Genomic DNA, 25,462 nt, shown 5'->3' on the forward strand with positions numbered 1-25,462 from the left:
GGGCTCAAACTGCACACGCCAGCAAGTGCCATAGTGAGGAACAGGCAGGTAGGAAAGGCAATGTGTCAGGGAGGCACTTGCTGCCTTGGGTACCCTTGGGGATGAGCAAGCTTCTCTGAGAGCGTGGTGGCTTTCGGTGAGCTGAGCCAGAACCCAGGACCAGCACCTTGCTGCTTTCTCTCACCCAGCCCTCCTTTAGATCACTAAAGGCTACAAAATAATAGTTCAGGGTCAGTCTTTTCGCAGGAAGAAATAACGATTTAAACTAGTTTTCAGTTCAGATTTATTTTCTCTGTTTGCTGACATCGGGCTCTGCTATTTGCACATAAATTAGTTACAGATTGAGTACACAGAGGTTAACATCGCTGCTGGCCTTCACGTCCACATGGCTGCACACACAGCAACATGAGTTTGGCAGATGGCAACTAAAAAAAGCAGATTCTCCATTTTTTAATAAAATGGCATTTTTAAGATGGAATCTGTAGTATTTGCTGCTTGTTTGAGTGACTAAGGTGATAAGCTAGAAGACTTTCAGATATCATTTCAGAGGGCTCCATCTGATTCAATATGCTTGTTCCTGTGCATTCCTGTTTCATAGGTTGATTAACACACTGGTTTAAATGATTTATCAGAGAACTGCAGAGTAAAAAAAGCTCTATATTAAAGCCATATATTAAGTTGACTACTACCACTAAGGTTTTTTTAGGCATTTTTAGTGCATTTATTCAGATGGTTGTCTGTTCTGGAATTTTAGGTAAATTAAGTTTAATGAATTTTTATTTTAGTATTTAGGTTCTATGCTGGTAAAAGAGTTAAGAGGCACAGAGTCAACGCAGGATGCGTGTGCAAAGATGAGGGTAAGTTAGTGAACCCGCTCCTTTTTCTATCATCTCATAATATTAAATAATATCAACTTGTGATTACTTGTACTGTGCCCTTTTTGCTTCTATAGTGTTCCGTTCCGTGTTTGTTTTCATTTGCATTTCCATTGGTATTCAGTAGGAAGTATGTTCTGCCTTTTATCTTAATTTCAAGTAATATCAAAATTTAAAGGTAGATTCTTATTTTGCATGTTGTAGCTAAGAAGAAAACAAATGTATGCATTATGTTTTCCCTTGAATCTTGAAGTCTGTTTCAAAGTACTTTCCACACACTTTAAATGTGCCCATACCACATTGCTTTTATAAGCAGAATTTCTAGCTCATGTATGATAATGTAGATTGAATTTACTGTGTGAAAATATGTACTGTGTTATTGAAGCCATTGTTTTTTACCTATAGTCTAGTCCTACAGTCATATAATCCTAAGGATGGTTTTACTCATGAGTATTCCCATTAATTATGTGTTAGTTACATGCTTATTGATTGAAGGATGAAAAGGGATTTAATTCAATTTCACCTGATGATAGAAAAGCAGTTAGGTAAGAATATGTTTTCCTGTGGCTCTTTGGCCTGATACTGTTTTGTAGAAAATTACAATGAGGCTCAGTCTATCTCCAAGAAACAAACTGCTGCAGGAAACTCCAGCCAAGCCACAGGCCAGCTACACAATTTATTCCCAACTGTAGCTGTAATAAAAATGCACCTGTTCGTAGAGATGGCAAACATACCGTGGTCTGGCATGATTAATTAATGAAGAATGTAATTGCTTGGTAATCTACCAAATGTGTAAAATTACGTAGACGAATGAGTAAAATCCTGTCTTCTGTGGATCTTGTGTCTTTTGTGCAAGATGCCTCTGAGCACTAGACATAGCGTTCGGATCAATTAAAAAGCTGGGAGACGTGTAAAATTCATGCAATCAGACAACCATTTCCTCTCTTGGTTGCATATCTGCAGCACACAGACTTTTGTACAAGCTGTTTTACCTAAAGGCTGGCAGTAATTCACACTTACTAGATTGCCTGAAGATCTGTGGATTTTCAGCTAATTATATGCTAATCATTCCTTACCTGGGCTTAAACTCCTCTAAAAAAAAACCCAACAGCTTGACACAGAGAGATCTACAGTCACATACATGTGTTCTGGGGGATAAACTGGGGCTGCAAGCCTACCATCTTCCCATCCAGTATTCCAACTGTCAAATTTAGCAGTTCAGTTTTTTTAGGCATATGCCTGTGCAGATCTTCGGGCAGAATTTGACACCGTAGTAGCGAGTGACATCTTCAGTAAGTTATTTGACTGAACTAGGAAGCTTAACGTCAAAAAAGTCACTCTAAATAATTCATAGACGTTTTAAGATTTTTTTTAAGTCATACATTTGGCAAATTTAAATTATATACCTGAAAAACTGAGTATTTGAAAACATATTTAATATAAAATATACTTTTTCTATAAAAGTAACGGGGTTGCACTAGTAGTCTATAGAACCATACAGGGCACTGACATAATACGGTGATTGTTTTATATATATTTATTTTTCACATTGTCTTTTGAAACCATTGTGCTGTGAGAATGTTTATTTTCTGGTTTGAGGGGTTTTTATTGCAAAGAGGTTTGAGTAAAACAGTTCTTGATCAGGATTTCATCCATCCTTGCTATGTAGTCCTTTTAATCATATTCCTATTTGAGTCAGAAGTGAAAAACATTGACTTAATGGGAACAGATTATTATTTTAGCCTAAGTTTCTTAGTGAGAAAAATGTATCTTTTTCCAAAACTTTCTCCCTCTGGTTGTGTTCTGAAAGTTGGTGTCTATTAATTTTAAGTCCAGGCTCTCTTAAACCATTTTGAAGTTTTGATGTGATGTTCATTATTGTATTTAAGTGAATTTTTACATAGGGTTGTACTAACATGATAGCGCAGCATTTTTTTATTTTAGCTTTTATTTTTCCATTTATATATTTCAAATCTGTAACATGCTGTAATTTGAAACATGTTGGAGGGGAGTGTATCACATATAACCTTGTACCATGCTGAGGTCCTTCCCTACAATTTTTTAATCTTTCTGGAGTCAGCCCCACAATAGTTATTAAGGAGAATGCATGAAAATTAGGTAGCTAATTTTTCTGCCAATGTGGCTTTAGCTTCTCCATCTTTAACCTAATGCTGCTCAAAAAAAGTGTTTCTATTCTCTGGATGTCTACCAGTCAGCACAGGCACAAGGACAAAAGAAACCTATCAGTGAAAAAAAGTATCTTGATCTTCCTCAATCGTTCATAGATTCAGAAAAACAACAACAATTAAGTGTTTGCTGACTGTAGATCCCTCCCTCTTGTAGAGGTTTCCTGTACTTTCAGTTATTGCAGATGATGGTTTTGGTTCCCAAGGGAAGTACCGTGCAGATACCCCCCCACATCTCTGTACAGAGGGGCTTGCAGCAGCCTCCTTCTCGTACAGCTTGAGAGTGAAGGGAGATCCTAAATCTTCCATAATGTAAAAAAAAACCTGGGAACCTATCTTAATAACTCTTCTTGGCTGTACTTCTCAGCATTGTGCAGCAGTGTGCTCCAGCAGGGCAGATGATGGATTTGTTTGGGGAAGACCACACAGATGCAATAAGCTGAGCTCAGCACGGGGGTCAAGGTTATACATGCTTTTTGTTCCCACCCAAATTGCAGATTCTTGCAGACGTCCAGAATTATGGATATTTGGCAAGAACTGTGCATATTAGAGGGATTGTACTTTATTTTTCCATTCACATATTTGCAGTCCAAGGATGGATTTATATTTTATGGTTTCCTATTTGTTTCCAGCTATTTTCTCTCACAAACTCCCTCTGCAGTTGACAGCACTGTCTCCTTATCTCCGTTCTCCACCTGCTGTAAACTGACCTTTGCTACATGGAGATTAAATCTTGCTGTTCTGGCCAGAGTAGATTTATTAATTATATTTGAGAGATGCCTTCAAGAACTTAAGAGCTTTCATCTTTCTCAGTGTGGAATAGGAAATATTACAAGTTGTGTTTTCAATCAGGTTACTGCCTTCACTTCAGATCACCATAGGAACGCAAAGTGAGAATAAACTGTGTTTACATCAAATAAAGAAAAGGAATAAAGTTTAATTGGAGCTAGGAAGGGACTTATTCTCTACAGCAGACTCCATCTGGCATTTACACATCCAAATTCCTTGACCAGGTAGGAAGTGGATGATTTTATATTTACCGGCACAAGCACAGCAGCAAGGTAGACTCTTTCCTTGCCGTGATGTTAAATCACTAATGTTGCATACATCAATTGCAGAGTCTGAGCCAATCAGATATTTACTGCAGCAGCAAGGTACTTAGATTTTGTTCTTGGATCCTGCCACCTTCCTGAATATTATGTATCTTTCTTAAATGTTTTCTTGCTAGGAAAGAGGTTCTTACATTTCAGGTCAAAGTTCTGGGGAACCAGCAACATAATTCTATTCTCAAAGCAGGTGTTTAAAAATATCTTGCTAACTTAAGACCGGAATGTCAAAGTCAGAATTGTTACAAAATCTGCTTCTTCCGTCTCTGGAGAGAAAGATGCAAATGAAGTGGAGTTGACTCTCTGAAAATAGGCAGGGTCTGCGGCATTCCTTCCTAGTTTCATCTTAGATAAAGAAGGAGGAGCTCGATATAGATGCAGTCTCCTTGTTTCTGTGAATCCCTTTCTACTTTTCAGTCTCCATTTCAGCTTCAAAAGTAGAAGTGTCTTCCACAGGCCCCCTCACTAGGCAGGCAAATACCATGTCAGGATCAAATACTGTATATGAGAATTTAGATTATTTGGTCTCTGTTCTCTTAAGACTTGTAGATTTGTTTCTCCTGTGTGGCCTCTGCTTTGGGAGGGCCTGCAGTGGGACAGGCAAATGGATATTACTCAAAAGGAAAAAAGTAAGTGCTGGGAGGCCTTAAAGATGTTTAGTCCTTTCGCACATCCACATCATGCCACCCTATGTTCTCCAGAGGACTGCATGTCCTTGAACTCTGTGGCTGAAAGGAATCCGTGGTGCAAGAGGGATGTGCTGCCCTTTCAGCAGCAGATGAATGTGTACAGATATTGCAAAAGCAAAAAAATCCCTTTCATACTCAATTAGATGAGTTGCAGGTGCATCTCCAGTGCAATGCTCATACTAATGATGTAGCTTGGAGGCATCCGCTAATTGTGGAGAAGTAAACAGTCTTGTACCGCAGGGAGTACAGATGCTCTCTTATTCCAAGAGGTATTAAATTATGTCAGTGATGCATTTTTAAGCCTTTTGGACTGAGAAAAGTTAGTAAATATTTGTTAAAAGGCAGATTGTAGTTTCAAAAGTGGCTTCAGAACTAACTGGTCAAAAACGATCTTTGACTTTTTATTTCAATTTCATCTCATGCATGGTATTGTCAAAGTGATTCACTCAAAAGGAAGTGTTTCATGAGGCTTCATAAACCTCAGATAAGTAACGGGCATATGGGTATGATACTAGATGGTACCAATACATATTTTTAAATGTGCGGTTTCATGCCATCTAGAATTAATAGTTGCTACCAGTGTGGAAATGTTTGGATTCTCTTAGTGAAGTGGATTCCTCTACATAATCAAATAGTAACATTGCCAGCTACGGTCTTTGGATACTATTTGGATAGCTTTTAAAAACCAGGATACGACAGAATTAGCAGATTCATTTGCAAAAGTAAAAAGGCAAGATGAAATCTTAAGGTTTTACAGGCACATAAACTTGTCAAAATTTAGGTATGGAATTTTTAGTGACTTGGCATAGTTGCATGGTATCTTTCTGCTGTGTATTGCAAGATCAAGTATGATTACATGTGCAGTAAAACCTTAAAATGAACATGGTTTCATTTTGGCCACTGTATGAAAGCTGAGTAATCCAGTTATAAAGGTATATATAAGTACATGAAAGTGGTCAATGTGACGAAGTAGAAGTACCAGTGCATCCTGTTTCCTCTTGGCAGGACATAAATAGATGAGATTAAAGTATTGTGAGAGTGAGCTGGATAACACTATGTGCTATGGTATATGAAATGAATGTGTGAGCATCTTACTCGAACATCATTCCATGTGTGTTCCTGAGTTTCTCATTTAGCTGCACAGAAATACCATATTCCGTACACTGCAGGAGTATTCAAAAGTGTCAGACTAGCACTCTTAGTTGTGCATAGAACAATGTATTGTAGTACAATCCTGTCTTGAAAGGATTAAAGGCACTTAAGGTTATATATTTTGTATTGCCTGTTTAAAAATAAACAGCTAGTTTATATTGCTTTATTCCTAGAACAAAGTCTTCTGTCTCTTAAGCCACCGTTAATTATCTTGATTTGTTAGGTACACTGGCTGGATCTCAAATTATTTGGAGTTTAGTTATGTTCTAAATAAATGTCAAGCAGTTCTGCACAGCATTTGACTCAAAATCAAAATACAGGTGGAAATGCTTTGCTCACTTAATTTGTAGCACTATACTATGGAAATCTATTTAGAGTCTGCTTGTATGGTGTTTTTTTCAGTGAAACTAAAGAAAATTCATAAGATCAGAAGCAAACTTGCTCTCTCACTCTCTCTCTCTCTGACACCACTGCTCTTGCACCCCTTCATGACCAGTTTCAAAAGGAGGAATTGGGAGCAGCCCTGTCCAAGGCTGTACAGGGTTTTGGCACTGTCCTGCATAACAAGGGTTCAGATGCGAACTCAGAGGTGTCTTAAATCCAGACCTTTATTGTAAAAGCAAGCACTGTGATAACTATGCAGTTTTGGAAGAGATGCCTTCCACTGGACCCATCTCCATTCTGAGTGCTGAGGGGACAAAGCAGCTTCATTGCAGCAGCTGCATCAAAATACAGGAGAGGCTGCTGTTCCTGGTATTCTTTATTTTGAAGAAAAAGAAGCTCTTTGTCTTTTGGGGTGTCTGGGGAAGCTGAAGAAATGCCCCATTAGATTTAGGATGGTGATGCTTTCTTCCATCTTGCTGTGTCTGCAGTCAAGCCTGCTTTGTGGTTCTTGAGTTACACATGGCCTGTTCCCACATAGTCATCTACCTGTCTGGTAGGAAGTATTTCAGAAGTGGGTCCAAAGCTCAGTGTCTCTGGCATTGCAGACTGTGCAGCATTAAGACTTCTCACTGTCAGAGCAGTGCACCTAAGGAGACAGGGCATGCACATCTGTCCTTACATGGATGACCAGCTGATCAGAGACAGGCACTGGCAACGAGCCTAGAAGAAGCTTGCTGTTCATCCAGATGATTCTCCTAAAGAAGTGTGTTAAACAACCAAAGTTGCAGCCACAAACAATGGAGTTTATAGGAACTACGACCAGTTCCAGGCTAGTGAGCGCTTACCCAGAGACAAGGTCCTGTAACTATGATTGCTTCTACATGAGATAAAATCTAATCCTGCTACCATGGTATGAACATGCCTTGGAGCATTAGACCATATGTCAGCATGCATATGACATCCAATGCCAGCCTTCAGCTGTGGCTCCTATAATTTGGCTCAAGTCCATATGCATCCCATAGAGGCACCAGATGGACAAGAACATTTTGTCACTTCATCATGTCCTCACAGAGTTGATACTGTGACTAGAACCTGAAAAACTCAAGGAAAGGGAATACTGACTCCTGTGTCCTACCTTCTTCTCAGATTCTGGTCACAGGCACACGTGGAAATGCCCACTTGGCCTGCACATAGGTGCGAAATGTCTGACCATGAAAGCTGTGAGACTTCATCTCAACATCCTAGAATTTAGAGCCAAAGCAGTTACACTGTCTGAGTGAATGACATTTGTGTTGTATCTCTGGAAACTCGCATTACACATCCTTGCAGCCACCTCCTCCATTAAAAACAAAGGACCAACAAGCAAATGGTATGAGCTCACCATGACAGCTCAAAATTGTTGAAGTCTGCAGACTGCTTGGAAATCATAATTACACGGTGGACTTCAGTTACTCCATCACTGGGAATTGAGTGGGGGGTTGGAATAGAGTTGTGTGTTTTTCATGACAGCACTGTCATAATAACCAGCGATGTTATTGCTTTTGCCCAACTCTTGTTGCAATATGGCTACAAGTGCAGAATTGTTTCCCAAAATCATGTTTCTACACTGGACTATAATCTCCCAGAACACTTTTGCACAAATCTTGAGGTTTGTACATTTTGCAGGCTGATAAGGGACATCAGGACAAGAGGTAATGGTTTTAAACTAGGGGAGGGGAGATTCAGGAAGGCATTTTTTTACAATGAGGGTGGTAAAACACTGGCCCAGGTTGCCCAGAGAGGTGGTAGATGCCCCATCCCTGGAAACATTCCAGGCCAGGCTGGATGGGGCTCTGAGCAACCTGATCTGGTTGAAGATGTCCCTGCTCATTGCAGGGAGTTGGACTAGATGACCTTTGAAGGTCCCTTCCAACCCAAACTATTCTGTGATCCACTGCTTCTTCCCAGCTGAGACAGTTTGGCTTAGTAAATTACAAATGTCCATCGGTCTCTGATCCATTTCCTAATTTGCTGGATAAAATTTAATAGTATCTTGATGAGCTGTTTCACTCAGATACAGTCTTCTGTTCATGACCTCGATTAAATACTACAGATCAAGTCTGCTCTAGACAAACCCAGGTGAATGTGGAGCAGATAAGGAAGATGATTAAATTAAAAACTACCGGTCTAGATGAAAGAGGACTCCCAGATGGTTAGTACAACATGGCCTGGCCAACAGGAAGTTTCGCCTTTATGGCAAATAGTGCAAATTAGATGAAAAAGCTGAAATAAATTAACTTAGTAGCTGTATTTGTATAGCGTGTTGGAGGAGAAGAGGAATTTTGCTGCTAGGGAGGCAATGAGGGAGATAATTACAATAATCAAAATAGGAGACAAAGAGCTCCTGCGTGTAGCTATCGGGATAGAAAGAAAGGACAAAAGTTGGATGATTGCTGGGTTCCCAGATGATTAAAGTGGTGTTGTCATATTTGCGAATATTTTGTCTGGATATGAGCACATGCAGGGTGTATTGCTTGTTATTCTGATAGATGCCTGTACTGCTGCTTCTGTGCAGTCACTGTCATGCTTTCTGTGCATTGAAATTGAATTTTATGAAAAGACTCAAATGAGTTCTGTTATAGAGACACATACACACATACGCACAGGTAGGTACTTGCTCTGCTTTTGGCAGGGATACCGTTTCTTTCTGCACTTAGTTCAGAGACATGCAAATCAGATTAGTGTCTTCCTGCAGATTTTCTTAGATTCTTCAGGATGTTTTACCATTTAAGCTTTAATTTTTTAAAAGTGCCTAGCCTTCTGGGTGGAAGAAGCTTTCTCCAGGATAGATTGACACTTCATTGTCATTCTAAATCTCTTGTCATTTGATTCGGAGAGATGCAATGGTCCTCTCTGTTACACGGATGGGTGAGGCTCTCCTTGAGGCTTTAATTAGAGATTTTAGCCTTCATGGCACGAGACACTAATTGCAGAATGTAGCTGGATCTGTAACTTCATTTGATTCGGGAAGGAAGGAAATCTGATAAGGGAATTTGATTTCAGGTTTTTTTCTTTTCAGCTTTTGTTCTGCTGTTCAGTTGTTACCATCACCTATTTTTCAGACAGCTTTTTTTCAGATTCAGTCTGTGTTTTCAAGATTTAATCTGTGCTATTTTATTTTTTCTTGAAGAATACCAACCCACCACTGCTACTTCATTCAGCTGCTCTAATGATCTTTCTAGGTGCCAATTTTAGACCTTTCAATACATTTACACTCTCATTCCATGTGCTGATATTTATTCATCTTTAACTGTAGCTGAACTTACTGTTTCCTCTCAAGAAAACGTTTGCTTGATCTCTGTGTTTGTTTGCAGATACTACCATGAGTGAGTGTTCTCTGAACTTTATCTATGTTGTTTATCTACAGTAGTTTTGTATAGAATAGTCTGGTACATCATTGCCTTCCACTAAAAGAATTGAAATAGCTATATATTATGCCATATTTGTTTTTCCTTTGGGGATTTTTTTTTTAGTAAATTTAATCTGTAAACTAATCAACAGGTTGTTCTGCAGAGATATTAAATCTATGTCAAATATTTGCTCAATCTGTTCAGCAGGAAATATCTTTGCTGTGTGCATCACTTTGAAGGCACACAGAAGTAGACTAGCATAAAAGAAAAAACAGCCTTATAAGAAGACATGAACTGTAGGTAGGAGAACCTGGCACTGAGGGAATGCAGAATAAGCCTCTGTGCTAATTCACGTGTAAAGCAGCTTCCAGCAGCAGCTGCGCTCGAGGAATTGCAGACGGTCAGATGTGACAAGATACAACGCTGGACTGTCAGATTGACTGGCAGGCCTACAGGGCTGCAGGGATAGCTCGTGCCATAAATACAACTGCAAGAAGGCAAGAGAGTGAGATATTTCTAAATAACAACTAATTGGAGCAAAGGAGCAGTACTACAAAAAGTATGGCGCTCTTGGTTTTTACAGCTGGGAAGGGCAGGAGGAGGGGAGGCAGCGGTGAGTGGGGCATGTCAGATAGATATCTTAAACACACACGTTTTGGGAAACTCCTGATTACATGACTGGTCTTTTTAAGCCTGGCAAACTTATTTCATTCTCTTCCCATCGTGCTAGGAAAAAGGAGAATTTTTACCCTCCTTGCAAAAAACTGTAAAGCTCTTTTTAGTTTTCTAACTAGAAGGCAGCTATTTCAAAAACGCAGAGCATAGTCAGCTCAAGGAAAAGTCAAATATTTGAATACAAAAGTACCTTTTGTTTAACTTACATATTTTGTAGAAGAGAAAGAGCACTGTTCTTGCAATGCAACACAACTCTAACAACATCTTCATTTTGATTTCAGAAGTCTACAGAACAAATGAAGAAAGTACCAACCATTGTCCTATCTGTCTCTTACAAGGGAGTCAAATTTATTGATGCAACGAATAAGGTATGTGTAATTGTTCAATGTTAGCTTTTCTTTCCTCACAAATAGGAATACCTATGAGGCTGGCTCTGTAAGAGCACCAGGCCAGAGAGGGGACAGAGTTGCACTTTGTGTTTTCGTCTCTTTTTTATCTTCTCTCCAAAATGAATGTAATCTTATTGTCGTTCTCCAGAAACTCAGTCTGGAGGACAAGTGAAGCAGCTTTAGTGGCTCATTTGGAGAACATTGTGTCCAACCTTCTGCCATTAAAAGGCAAGCTTATCACAAAAGACATTTGGCAGGGAGCCTCCGTGGAATCCTTTAACATATTCTTCCCCATACAGTCCCTTAAATGTGCAGAAAATAGATATATATTTGTTCATTGATATAATTTGGGGAAAAAAAAAAAGGTCTCTCAATGAACAATAAAGATGCAAGGTTTGATGCAGGGCCAGCCATTGTAAGACTAAGAAACATGAGCCTTGAATGTCCTTTTCAAATGTCAGATCCTCTCTGAGAGTTATTTTCCTGGCCATTTGACTCCTTGAAATGCAGCAGCTTCTTAACAGTTGTTATTCCATATTTTTTTCAACTTCCTGTGTGGCAATGCCCCTGTGCTTTGTTTCTTACATTTTAGATACATCCAACATCTTAAAAAAAAAAAAGAGAAAAAAAGACAAACAAAACAAGCTCTGTAAGCAGGAGTAAAGTAATCCATGAATTTTTCTTCTTCAGATGTCTAAATTGGCAAGAAAGTGCAGTCTGTTTCTGTTATGTGACTAAAACTCACTATGCAATATAAAAAATGAATCTGACAGCCCAGCTACCTGACCAGTTTAGTAATGTATATAGCGGCTTTGTGTTGCTGAACATTCAGACCACACGGTACATCTAACTCAGTATCTGTCAAAACTTGCCAAATCAGTCAGTTTTTAAAGGTGTCGAACTAGAACTGGGTTTTAAGTGAAGGAACAAAAGTAGATTTGTGAGCTTCTGCTAGAGTTTGGAAGCTGTATCCAGGGTTAGAAGACGACATGAAAGAAAAACAGTGGTAAATTACTCTTATGTCAAGTCTGGCATATTTGCCAGAGCAGAGGGGCCAAGGATTCCTGTCAGCTCCTTTTTCTACCGTTGATTCAAAAATGAGTTTCTACAACCCTCATTTTCTTTATGTTCTCTGATGTGCAGGACATAAATCAGGACATTGTAATGCTATTAGCTCTAACTTGGATAAGGCTGTTTTCAGTGCTTAAATCTCTTCTGTAGTGTAAAGGATGGAACTGCAGTGTCCTTAGGTTTACCAAAAAAAATCAGGAGAACAAAACGAGTTTCCAGTATCTCTGTGCACAGCACATATAATCTCACATAAGAAGAAAACCTGAAAGAAGTTTGGCAAATTGCATTAGGTGACTCTAAACCAGTCCCACTGAAATCTTATGCCTAGTAGTGCAATAGATGTATTTGGTGGGAGTAAATAATGGCACAGTCCTGTGTTTTTTCTCAAGTGGTAGATTGCTGTCTCTCCAGTTCAAAATCTGCACTGCCTTTCCCTTCTGTAAAAACCAGGTAATAGCCTGCAACTCTCCCAGGAGCGTTGTTATCATCCTTGTCCACAGTGTGCTGTACCCAATTCCTTCAAGACCCAAAACAGATTAGCACTAAGGTGAGATCCTATTCAGACTTGTACCGCTTCCATATGAGCTTATAGTTGACAGCGCTGGGCATCAATTAGCAATAAATGCATATTTTTTTAATGACAAAAGTAGCTAGCAGTTATGTGCTTGAAAACTCAGCTCTCATGGCTGTTCATCCTTTTCCTTTATTACCACCAAGCTAAGAATTTGTATTCCAAGTCGTGGCAGGCGAAGTTTCAGGTGACAAAGGGGCCCTGGCCTCGTTCCATGACAGCTATTTCAGTGGCGCCTTGAAGCTTGGAATGACACCACTTTGACACGACACCATTCCTTTTCAAGTGAGGCCAGAAAGAAATTGCTGCTTAGGAAAAAGCAGACCTGCAGAATTTTCTGGTGGGTCACAGCTAACCCTAACTTCTAGATGATTTCTGCCTGGAGAGGGGGATTGTCTGACACGAGGTAGGCAAGCGAAAGGAAGGCTGCTTAGCAAAAACCTCATCTCTCCGAGGTATTTCCTTGGCAGAACCAGAACAGACTTTCAGCTTCCCTGCTTTTTTGGAAGCAACGAAGGTTTCCCTGGACAAAGCAAGTGACAAATTTTAGGACAACTGTACAGCGTCAGTCAATGCCTGCGGAGCGTACCCAGAACGGTGAGCTGGTTCATAGCCTTGTAGTTTCCAGCGAATAAGGCTATGGGTCTGCTGGAGTAGTGACTCTGGGAAACAATAAATGCGTGCACTGAAAACGTGTTCAATTTTGAAAGGCAATTACAAAGCATAGAAGCTAGGGAAAAGCTCAATTTCACTACTAATTTTCATGCAGAAGATTTAGTTTAGGTATATCTCATTTGATTCAAAACAAGCTTGGTATGGCTTTGTTTCCAAACTTCGCTTGATTTAAAGTTAAAACATTAAAATCATCTCCATGAGTTTTGACTGAAGTGAAAGTCTCCTCTGTCAACCCCAGGTCACCTCAGAAAAGTTTCAGCATAGCAGAGCTCTTTTCACATACACTGCTTAAATTCGGGTTATTACTTTGTGGCTCATGATTTGGCATACATACTTCACATGATTTTAAGACCTTCTAAGATTTAATTCTTTCTGCTTTCTAAACTACAACATTACCAATACAACATCAATGACAGTATATTACAGCTGTATCTGTGGATATCTAAATCCCTGGTTTTGGTATAATTGTAATTCTCATAAAAATCTTTATTGAGGGTAAAAGTTATCAATTTGACAACAAAGAAAATAAAATGCTTAAAGTAATATAAAAAGCCAATGACAGTTAAGCAGAGATTATACGTGTCATTATAAATTGGCATATATTGAAACATAAGTACTGGTTTTGTCATTTTTATGAATAATGCATGAAACAGAAATAATCAAGTATGTTGCAACAATTTAAGAGGATTATTTCATTTCTTCAGTAACAGTTTTCTTATCTTGTTTTTTTTCCATAACTTGAAAGTTGGAATGCTTTCTATTAAGATTTTTCATGAGCCATGTTTTCTTCAATTAGATATATTAATATGTCTTTTTGAAAACTTGACACCTACATGCAAGGGGGAAAGTTGCCACTTAGCAAATGGAAGAAGATATGGCAAAGCATCTCAAGTAACTTAGTTGCATATTTTTCCTGTTCTTTAAAATAACAAGAGGGGGAGGAGAGGAGGTGGGAAGGAAAAGAAAAGGGTGAGGGAAAACCAGAGATTGTTTCAACTTGGGCAGATGCCACTGAAGCAGCGGCAAATGGTGGCTCCAGGAGGCACCAGGACACGACAGATGTCCCGTGTTCTGCGGTGCAATAGCGTTGTCGTGCTGCAGCAGGCTGGTTCGCTTTGGGTTTCTGTGGGAAAGCCAGAGCTACAGCCAGCAGGGCCACAATTCAGAAAAGCCTATAAACTAACAACTAAGTAAATTCATATTCAATGAATCATTCCTCTGTTTAAAGAAATCATTTGAAAGGCGTGTGTTGCTGAAGCAAGGCCTAATCATAAGCCACTCCGCAGTGTCTTCTTCTCTGGCTTCATGGTTCCTTTGGCCTGAACACAATAATTACATATCAGCAATTTATGTAATGAATATTCATAATTTTCTCCAAAGCTTTAAGACAGCTTTTTTTTTATTTCATGAGACAGACATGCCCCACCTCTATCTCAATAGTATGCTATAGCTTACATTGGCTGTTGCAAGTAGTGTTGCTTGGTGCATGAATGGTTTAATTTTTCTACATCTCTCTTACAGGATGCTGTTGTCAGTAAGTGGAGAAAAATTGCCAGATCCTCCTGTAGTTATCTTTTTACAAAAGAGAAGCCTTTAAAGAGCTCAGGGTTTCAATTATAAGCCATGTTTGGTGCCTTTTTCTCCTGGAAATGTATAGCTGAAATTTGTCAGACGGCATGTGAAAAAAACTGGATATTGAGCCTGTTGGGTTTAATCAGATCCTGTCTGTCAGTAGACTGCGACAGTGTCATATAGTGATCATTATACAGAAAACCAGCAGCATCATGAGATGCTCATGTAGTGCTTTGAAACTGTATTTAGAGTTGTATGCCAGGAAAGATGTCTCTGTCATAGGTTACTGAATAAACTGTATAAAAATCAAGTGGACTCATAGGGAAGACTCTAAAATGTAATTGTTTCCTACCAGATTATTGGCAATTTTAGATATCATTGAAGAGGGTCAAAATTCCAATGACCTGTGTAAGATCACACATGGGGGGTGTATTAAATCTCTTCTTATTAAGAAACTTCTGAAATACTTCAGTACAGCATATGAACTTAAATGCAAATCTAAAACCACACCTTTTATGGCTTTTTAAAATTTAATACCTAAATTGATTGAATTTTTTTTTAAACAGAACATTATTGCTGAACATGAAATCCGTAACATTTCCTGTGCTGCACAAGACCCTGAAGACCTTTCTACATTTGCGTACATCACTAAAGACTTGAAGACTAATCACCACTACTGCCATGTATTCACTGCGTTTGATGTGGTCAGTTTATAGAAAATACTTCATTTAATAATTCTTTGTGATAGTAATAGTTATTTAATTCTATTAAAACATTTTCAGGGTATATAGTGATTAATGGAAGGTATCATTCATTTACCACGTGAAAAGTCTAATCTAATATGGGATAGTAAAAGGACATTTCTGGAGATGAGCAAAGATTTTCTTTTATATCCTCTCATTTCCCATCTGAAACAACTCACCTCTGGAATCTCAGCTGTTGACTGCAAAGTTAGCAAGTAGCTTTTTGGACAAGTCTTGACCTAACCTAAGCTGTAGCCTTCTAAGAAGTTTGTAACAAGCAGGTTTGGCCACTTACTCTGAAATCTCAGTGCACACAAAATGAATCAGAACTGGATCAATGTGCATTACATATGGCACTCAGTCCTGCTAAGAGGTAGGTTGAGGAACTAACTTGGACTAAGTTTGGAGGGCGTCCTGCATTTTTGACTGTGTTTAACTGCCTGTGCAGTCAGGGAACGATGGGCTTGGTGACATCCAGCCTTTTGGGTTTCACCCTCACGTGCCCGTCCCATGCCAGCTAACAAGGGGTAAAAGGGCAGGACACTTTCTTGTGGGGTCCCTTTGAGCCTGGACACATCCCACCTTCATGAAGCAGATGTGGGCTGCTTTTTGGACCAGAGGTCAGATGTTACCACCGTAAGTTTTCTTCAGATTTCTTACCCTGCTGTTCCATGACTTTTAGTGTTTTCAGTGTTAAGTTGGATCAGACCAAATAATTCAAAACATATCTCTAAATATTGTTTAGACTTTTTTACATTATATTGAATAAACTGGAAAACTGAAGTTTCCTCTGCAAACATGTAGAGAATGTATGAAAAGTTTTGTATTTACTTCATCCAGAAAACCAAAACACAGCTCTGGCAGAGACCACACAGGTAATTACATTTCTAATTACATTTCTAATTACATTTCTCGGGAGGTCCTAGGAATATTTGGCTACCACACTGTATCTGAAAGATTTGAAACATCTGTGATAACAGAGGTCTGTGTGGAACATTGTCCTTCCTGTGTTCCAGTGTAAGAGGTTACCCCTGTAAACATCAACAGGTTATTAAGTATTAGATGGTCCCTCTGTTCTGCTCTGCCCTCTGTCACATCAGTGGGAGTTTTAGCTTAACAAATAATGCAGATACAGAATTTAGGGAAATTTTATTTTAGAAGTACCTCTTCCTTTTCAAAAAAGATGCATTTATTTCGAAAATAGCAAATTAATTCTTTAATTCTTACTTCCTTGTTCCAGCTTTCTTGCCTAAAAATGTCTTAGAAATGTTATTTCAGAAAAAGTCCTCACAGCTCTTGTTATTTTGGTGGAAGATTACCAAGTTCTTCCTATATTCGTTCTTCTCAGATGGTGATGCAGACTACTAGTGTTTCAAGAAATCATAAACACGTATCAATTAGTCGTACTGTTTTCAGCTAAATATGGTGAAATAAGTAGTGTCTCTAATTTTTAGGACTAAGAGGGCTTATTGTCCAAAACTTTCAGGAGTACTTGTCCTCCAAGTTAAGCACAAGATAAATTTAAGATGCTATTAAAACTTTAAAATCATTCAAGAAAAGATATTTTAATATAGTATGTGTATGAATTCTTGAAACATGCTTACATGAAAATAAATAAGTTAAATTAAAAAAACAGAGATGTCTGAACTGAGGCATTTTATTTGGGATTGGGGAAATAGTCAACATTGTAGAGTAATAGCATGTAGGAGAGTTTAAACAACAAGATGTACAGGAAGGTAGTTTAGAAGGAATTCTAGTGTTTTGGTTCAGTGCTTTTGTTTAAATTCTCTGCTGACATTTTAGTGTCCACAGGGAGTATGAAAAACTTCGAAATGGTATTAAAAATATATAGACATCAAAAAGATGTTACATTATATAGACTTCAGTGATAAGTGAATCAACCGAAATTAGACTGATTGAGTGAGGTTATTATTTCTCCTGATCCTTTTAAGTACTTCTTAATGGTTTCAAAGTACTGCAGTTTCATTTATAGGTTTAATAATCAAGCACAAACATAGACCCAGGTATAGCAGAGGAAATTCATTTTCTCCTTGTTTGGCAACGAAAGAATAGTGATCCAAGAATAATTAAAACATTTTGCTCACTTCCTGTACCTTAGGAGGAGAATTTAATACCCCAAGCACTTTAAATGGCTATTTTAAGCCATACAGAAACTTTAATGTCTAACTGTCTCAACTTAGTTTTCTCCTGCATTATAATCCTCAGTGGGGTGTTACCTACTCAAATATTCTCTTTTTGTGTTGTTTTATTTCTCAGGATCTAGCATTTTTGATGCAAGTACAAACTCCATAAAAATAGCTAGATATTCACAACATGAGCATACAGTAAATTAAATTTTCTGTTTAAAGTCTAACACTTACATTAGCCTCATCTTCCAGATTGCTAATAGAAACAATCCTAGCCCTTTGTCAGTGAGGTCCAATCACGTTAAGAAAAATAATGTTTACAATGGTAGAAATCCACAATAAGATGTAAAGAAGATGCGTCTTAGATCATATATGTTATGGTAATGCAAGATATGCAGCGGTATGAAAAAAAATTCACTCTGTTAGGTCCTTCAGTTCCTCAGGAAGTGTGGGCAAGAACAATTTTCACTGCAGATAGAAAAGCCATTTAGTGTAGTGACATGTCAACTACCAGTATTACTGATACTTACTATTTAGGAGTGACTGTACATGTAACTTCTCTACTCAGAGTTAAAATTCTATAAGCAAAATTGCAAAAACATCAGACTTGATTAAAAAATAGTGAAGGGGACAAGTTTTGGGGGAAGAAGATAATTTATTGGTCAATATTTGGAATCCACTGTCATTGTAACAGTTCCTATACCAAATTCTGGTTCATATACGGGAGACATCCAAAGTAATTTCCATCAGATATTCCTTCACTGCCCAGTGCAGCTATGAATGGAAAACAACGGGCATAAATTAGAACAATTTCTGCTCTAGCTCATGCCAAGGATTAGACTGGTGCTCTACATAACACAAAGACCTTTTTCTCCTTTTCTGTATTCTTTCATTGCACAGACTTAAGCTGGATAAGAATTGGAAATTGCTAGTTTACATACTTAGAAGAGAAGAAAAAGCATGCGTTCAGGTCTCAAAGTTCTGTTCATTCCCTTCTACCAGGGGATTAAGTGACTACATAGATTTTTTTTCTGTTCATATGATTATCCAGATACAATCAATGTGGCATCCCCCTGTCTCCAGAACAGAAAACTTCTTTCCTTTGCAGTACCCAGAGACACCATGCCCAGATAGTCCTCTGTCTGAGGAATGTTAGGTGGAAAGCGTAAAACCACTTCAGTTGCTCCTGGCAAACCTCTTGAGATGGAGCATACTCAGGTAGAAGGAGCTTCCAGCTCATGAGCAAATTATTCTCCCCCTCTTGTCTACATCAGTGGCTTTTGCAACAGCCTGAAAGGTCCACTTTGAAGGCCTGTTTCCATCCTCCCATTGCATACAAGACATCTTTTCGTGCTGCATTAGAAGAGAGGGATGGACTCAGAAGAGTTTGCCTTCCACAGTTGCTTTAAATCCAGAATGAGAAAGGATCAAGAACAAGTTGCAGCAGTGCCCGATCATGAAAACCTCATGCAGCCCAGGAGTCCACAGCTGTTACAAGCAAATATCAGCCACATTGGTCTCATCACACCATCTTTAGTGAGCTGAGCTTCCTTCCCCTTGAAAGGACAAAGGCTGATCCATTGGAGAGCACAGACAAACGCATGTCCTTTCCAGGTACCCCCTAAAAGTAAAAGTTTTGTGGTCTGGAGGGATAGAACATACATACATTCAACAGTGTGAATGTGTATGTATGTCAGCTCTGCATCTCTCATCAGTCCTGTTACTAGTAAGTAATCTTCCCTCCTTGTCAGGCTTTTGTACTAGAAATCCTCAACATTTGACCTTGAAGACTCTAGTATGTGTAAGAAGTAGGCAACTGATTTCACCTGAGGGAATGGATATTTTTAACTCGTTTGGTATTATTCAGATTTTTCAAGCTAAGGTTCCATATACTATGTTCTGCTTGATTTTGCCAATTGTGATTTTAAGTTTGGTACCTTGAACAAAGGGTGTACTAGTTAAAATTTCTGCACATCAGATGTGGTGGGTAGCTCCCATTAATCATCTCTGAGACTCCAAAGGAAGCTGCTTCAATAAAATCAGTCTTCAAAAAAGATCACATTTGACATTGATCTTAAAGAGGGAAAAATCGCCTAAAAGCAAAAACCTATAAAATCTTCACATATGAAAAGTGCTTTCCAAAAAAGGCAGAATGGTAGTTTTTAAAAAAATTCCTTTGCAAGTGACATTTTAAGCTTTTATAGCTTGAAAGACACAAATTAACAATCTTACTTTTTCTTAAAATACTCGTGAAGCCTGAACATAGCTTTTTAGAGGCATGAAAACGCAATGAAGCAGTAGCACCTGCTGTACTTATGCAGTATAAAAGTCAGTTAAAATGTAAGATAACAATTAGCCATTTTAATGGGTTGGCTGAATTAAAGCAGCTGAAGAATCCTGACTCAGACTTGCGCTGAGGCGTTGAATTGTAACATTACGTGGCAAACAAGGCAATTGACCTCAATTTCTCATCTCCCAGAAACTTGCTTAAAGGCATTCGCTTACTCACTTTCCTTCTCTGCTGTGCTGAGCAAGGAACAGGATGGTAGCAGCCTCAGAGGCACCATGGTCCTAAATAGTTTGCCTCCTTTCCAAGGAGCTTGATGGGGTGTTGTAAGGATCAATGTCTTCTCCAATGACCAAGGAGTCTACAGCTTTTGAGCTGAGCATCTTTTGGAGAGGCAGACCTGTTTCCTTCCTTTTGTGCCACATGTGAAAAAAAAAAAGATAAATAAAAATCAAACAGTCTCCCCACTCTATCAGAAGAATTTCAACTGTGGTTTTTCTGGTTTGGTTTTCCACCCACATCCCCAAGGGAATCTTGCTCTTGCCTCTCTGGTATAGCCCATGCAGCAATCCATACAAACTAATCCTCGTATTCCTCTTCCAAGACTACAGGTGAGAAATTCATGGAATCATAGAATAGTTTGGATTGGAAGGGACCTTTAAAGCTTATCTAGTCCGACCCCTCTGCAATGAGCAGGGACATCTTCAACTAGATCGTGTTGCTCAATTCCTCAAATCAAACTTATTTACTTCATTTTTTTTTCTAAATGAAATTTTGCAGATGCCTTTTTTAAATTTTACAGATTTTAAAGGCCTCCTTGCCTCCATTTGCAGAATTCTGTTCATCAAGGCTCTACCACAGTACACTATATGTGAAATTTATGTACAAACTACAGTTCAGTTTACATTTTGAATATTGAACAAAACAGTGAATGTCCTGTTTTATTTGCTCTATTTCAAATATTTATTAACCATAGAAACAGTTACATGTTTCCAATAGCTTTCAGTCTCCAGGCAGGCCTATTTTTTCATTTCACGGACTACAAAAGAAAACAAATCATAGTGGCTTTTGACAGGATGCAGGACCCAGACTAGATTTATGGCTCAGCATGGCAAACTCTCTGCTTGTCTCCACTCTTATCTCAGAGCTTTTCAGGCCTATCTCTCAGTCACCTTTTTTTTATGCCACACTGTATGGTGCATTTTCTCAATCCCACTACTATTACAGTCTGCTTGTTCTCCAAGCCATTACTACACCCTGTCCTGTTGATGTATTCCTTAGCAATAATATTATCCATTGTAGACAATCTCACGATGATATAGTACACTATCTTACTGTCACAACAGCTGATTAAGTTGTCTCTAGGGTAATATACTTATTCTACTAATAGATACATTCCATTTAAAATAATACTATTCTGTACCTTTTCAACAATTATATTCTGTTGGTCTTAATTCCATAGCCAGCATTCTGCTAAGAGGCATGGCACCTTATAATAGTCTCTTTAGCCTTTCATTTATTACTCCCCTGGCAAACTGCATCCTCAGCATTTCTTGGTTCTGGCCAGTTTCCTTAAGTTAAAGGGGAGACAATTTGGAGACTACTGCTATCAAATCAGGCAGACATCTTTATTTGGGAAGCTGTGAAACTTTGGCTAGCTTGCTGTTGTGAGCGCAGCTGTAACAGTTGAGAGCATCTCCCAGTGGAGGAGTATAATTGTTTCTCTCTGACCTAACGAAGACCAGAGCTGGCACCTTTATAAGAAGCTCTTACAATGAGCTAAATATCCTGAATTCAGCCTATACTATCTCAGTATATACATGTGTGATAACAAAGGGATGGAATTTCTCCATGACTACAGTGAAATTACAGCATAGGGCATGAAATAAAATGTTTATCCTTTTAACTATATTTTAACAATCGAAGGGCAGATAGTGTACTGCCAAGTGTCTTGCATTGCTTTCTGGCTTATTGCAAACTCAACAGTTAGACTTGGCTAGCTAAAGAGATATCTCCTTTAAAATTATATTAGAAACATGGGAATTTTAAGGGATCGCCTACGTTCAAAGCCCAACTATGGGTTCCAGAGGTTCAGGGAAGAGAGAGTAACTTCTGAATTACGTCAAAGATTTATGAATTATTCTAAGGAGACTGTAGGACATAACAAGGAGCGCCTGCAGGCTTGCATTTGCTCTGCAGGGGGTCGAAACATTGGAAAGTTAGGAACCTAGAAATAGAAAACCAACCCACAAACCTGAAAAAAATTGTCATAGGAATTCACTTGCAGCTTGGATTAAGGTCAAATATGAAACTCAGAGCTGCTTTTTAGTTGATGTAAAACTGTACTGAAGAAAAAAAAACAACCTGGATCCTCATTCATGCTTTAAAAACTTTGCAACAAGTTTTCTTCCACATGTACAATGAGAACTTACCACCAAACTGGTCTTAGTCTTAAGAGCCTGACTTCTTTGGTCATACACAGTGACCCCTCCAAACTTACAAGAGTATGCTGACATGCCTGTTTTAGCTCAAACATTTATACTTCTAGAAAACAAAACCATGAGAAGGGTCCCCCAGCACTTGAAACATGCACCTGAAGCAGAACACTGACTTTCACTCATGCATAGGGCACTGCCTCTCTGGAGCAGAGCGTGCACTTTCAACACTTGCTTTTTGTGCTTTTGGAAGCATCACATGAACATTCCATCCTCTCCCCGTGCTGCTGGGCACAGGCTGGGGGAAGCAGCACATGCGGCTGCCAGCTCTGGAGGATGGGGCAGCAGAGAAGGTCCGAAATCGAGCAAGGTGGGATGTCACAGAGGAGGACTAGTGGAAGATGGGTGGGATCTTGAGAGCAACGGGTACAGGGTGAGCTGGGAAGGTGCCGGAGAGGGGGGGTGTTAATGTGCTTGTTCTAAAAAGAGATGACACACACGCTCACCCACTCCTGTTTTCATGTTTAGTGAGACAATGTTTGCAAGGTTTTTAGAAGTAATGACTTTCAGTACAATAAACCACATTTAGATTGTTTTTAATCAATGAGAAATCAAATGACAGAGGTAAATATTGCAGAGACTTAGGAAGTTATTACCAGTGTGATTTTAAGTATTTACATTAGAAATCACTTTTGTAGACAGTACGACCCCACTTCATGTATCTGACGCTAATTCAACCACACTCCAATTTTAACTGTTTTTGTTTTGTTCCAGAATTTAGCTTACGAAATCATTCTTACACTAGGACAAGCATTTGAGGTGGCCTATCAGCTTGCACTACAAGCACGAAAAGGGGGCCATTCTTCAACTCTCCCAGAAAGCTTTGAAAATAAACCCTCCAAGCCTATTCCCAAACCACGCGTTAGTATTCGGAAGTCAGTGGTAAGTAGAAAGTCGTGGTGCATGCAAACAACAAAATTCAGCTGTACAGTTGTTATACATAGAAGCTGTGTAAATGAGCATACCTGTTGAGTCAGAAATGCTCCGTGTCTCCATTGTGCCACTTCTGCTCATCAGCCAGGAGGGTTGTGTCACCACAGCACGGGCAATCACTTTGATCAACTGCTCCTTTCAGATTCATCCAGTTTAAGATGTTGCTTGGCTAGTGTTGCGCTTATGTTCTTGATAGTAATTGCAGAGTTGTTATTGATTCGATCTAATATATTTTTGGTTTTTAAGTGCTGAGGATCACAGGCAATGCATACTTCTAAAACTCTGCATTTCCATGGGCTTTCCTGATCTTGCATCAAGAAATAAAATCAGCACCAAACTTGTTTGATACACAACCACTGCATATCTATCCAAACCAAGTTACAAATCCAAATCAATTTACAATTATCTTGTCACACCAAGCAACTTCTTTTCTCACCCTTTTTTTTTTTGACCCTCAGCAGACCCTCCTGTACCAAAACTGGGATTTAATATACCTTTTCAATATTTTCTTTGTAATCCCAAATGCCTAAGAATCCAATCTCATTGGAGCTTACATATTGATTGTCTTTAAAGTGCACTCCTGAAGTGCATACATGACAGAGAAATATACATTTATGGTAGAGCTTTAAAAAAAATAATGAAAACTATTTTAAATCAGGTGAGAATACAGGCACAGGGTGACTTGGGTTGGAAAGGGGAAAAATGAGTGCACACTGTCTTCTATTCACTGGCTATAAAGTGAGCACCAAACTCTGTGATATTTAATTATTGGATGAGAGGAAGGGGGGGACAAAAATGTATGGCTGTACATTTTATTGTCCATTGACAAAGAATCTTCATCCATAAAATTTTACAGAAAGAACATCTGTTTCAGTAACAAAAAGACTTCTCAGGATCAAGTCTAGCTTTAAGCATAGCTTTAGCAACCTGTGATGACCTATAGCTTGGGGAAAGATGCAGCTCTGATCTAGAGAGGAGAAAGAAGGGAACCGTAGGTACAGAGGAGTGTAGACCACAGCACTCACTGCTGTAGGACCTTGTCAATACAGGATTTCTTCTGTGTTCTGTTCATATAAAGAAAAAACTTCTGCTAGGGTCGCTGTGCGCAGAGATGGTGACCCGTCTGTATGTTTGCGTTTGTCTTAAAGCAGATAGATCCATCTGAACAAAAGACTCTCGCGAATCTACCATGGATTGTTGAACCTGGACAAGAAGCCAAAAGAGGCATTAATACCAAGTATGAAACTACAATTTTCTGATACAAAACTGCCCCCCCTGTTCCTTGTTGTGCCTTGCACGCCAAGCAGTCACAGCACAGCCTTTCCTTTATGGCAACGTTTCAACCCAGCAGAGAGGAAGACTGCACCCCATGAGTGGCCTTGTAACTAACACAAAAAGGCTGACAGTCATCTCTGGTGATGTTCTTCTTCCTGCAGCACTGACAGAAGAATGACACTATATGAAGACTTTTAAAATTACGGTCCACAAGAGGAGTGAGAAACCTTATTTTTCACGCAGTTCTCCCTTGTGACTCTGCCACAGTGCTTTCTTTGATTTCTTATTTTAGAGAATTCTACTTTTTAAAAAAAAAAAACAACAAAAGGTCTCTAAACTAACACTAATGCTGCCTATGAGTAGAATATTTGATTGGTTTTTTATTTAAATCTTGGCAGTTTTTAATTGATATAGAATCAGAATTAATAAATAGAGTATTTGTGAAACCACTGAATTCATTAATAATTCCTATGTTGAATAAAGAGCTCATTAAAGTGACAAGAAATTAGGCACCCTGATTTCTGTGTGCACTGGTTTTATATGTAATCATTGGTGTCCTTTGATCCTCTACAGAGATAGGAATCTCTTGCATTGTAACAAAGGATCGGAGTTTTATGAATGGTTAGCAAAAGGTACTAATAATGCACAGAAAACATTTATTAAATATTTTTATGGAAGAGAAGTACTATAGGAAAACATATGAATATTTATGGAAGGAAGCCAGATTAATTATGACAAATATTGTTTATTTTAAAGTTAAGTAAACCACTGCTATTGCAGCATTATGAAAATTATAAGACTTGTAGCATCAGTGCACTGGATGTTCTGTGTGATCAGTCTGGAATGAA

General features: G+C 38.7%; 1 protein-coding gene across 9 annotated transcripts in view; it reads left to right on the top strand.

Moving 5' to 3' along the window:
* Window positions 1-24,936, top strand: part of ANKS1B (ankyrin repeat and sterile alpha motif domain containing 1B) — a 434,418-nt gene extending 409,482 nt beyond the window's left edge. For 6 of the 9 annotated variants that reach the window (XM_065627452.1, XM_065627461.1, XM_065627482.1 and 3 more), the window contains 6 exons: window positions 786-861; window positions 6,998-7,005; window positions 10,738-10,824; window positions 15,301-15,438; window positions 23,121-23,288; window positions 24,488-24,936. In XM_065627452.1, the coding sequence (XP_065483524.1) occupies window positions 786-861; window positions 6,998-7,005; window positions 10,738-10,824; window positions 15,301-15,438; window positions 23,121-23,288; window positions 24,488-24,598 (588 nt within the window). In that variant the 3' untranslated portion in view covers window positions 24,599-24,936. The remainder of the gene's footprint in view (window positions 1-785; window positions 862-6,997; window positions 7,006-10,737; window positions 10,825-15,300; window positions 15,439-23,120; window positions 23,289-24,487) is intronic. The other 3 variants (XM_065627472.1, XM_065627499.1, XM_065627527.1) reach the window with 1 other exon arrangement.
* The last annotated feature ends 526 nt before the right edge of the window (window positions 24,937-25,462 follow it).

The sequence above is a fragment of the Caloenas nicobarica genome, chromosome 1 (genome assembly GCF_036013445.1).
Source record: "Caloenas nicobarica isolate bCalNic1 chromosome 1, bCalNic1.hap1, whole genome shotgun sequence".
NCBI classification, from domain to species: Eukaryota; Metazoa; Chordata; class Aves; order Columbiformes; family Columbidae; genus Caloenas; species Caloenas nicobarica.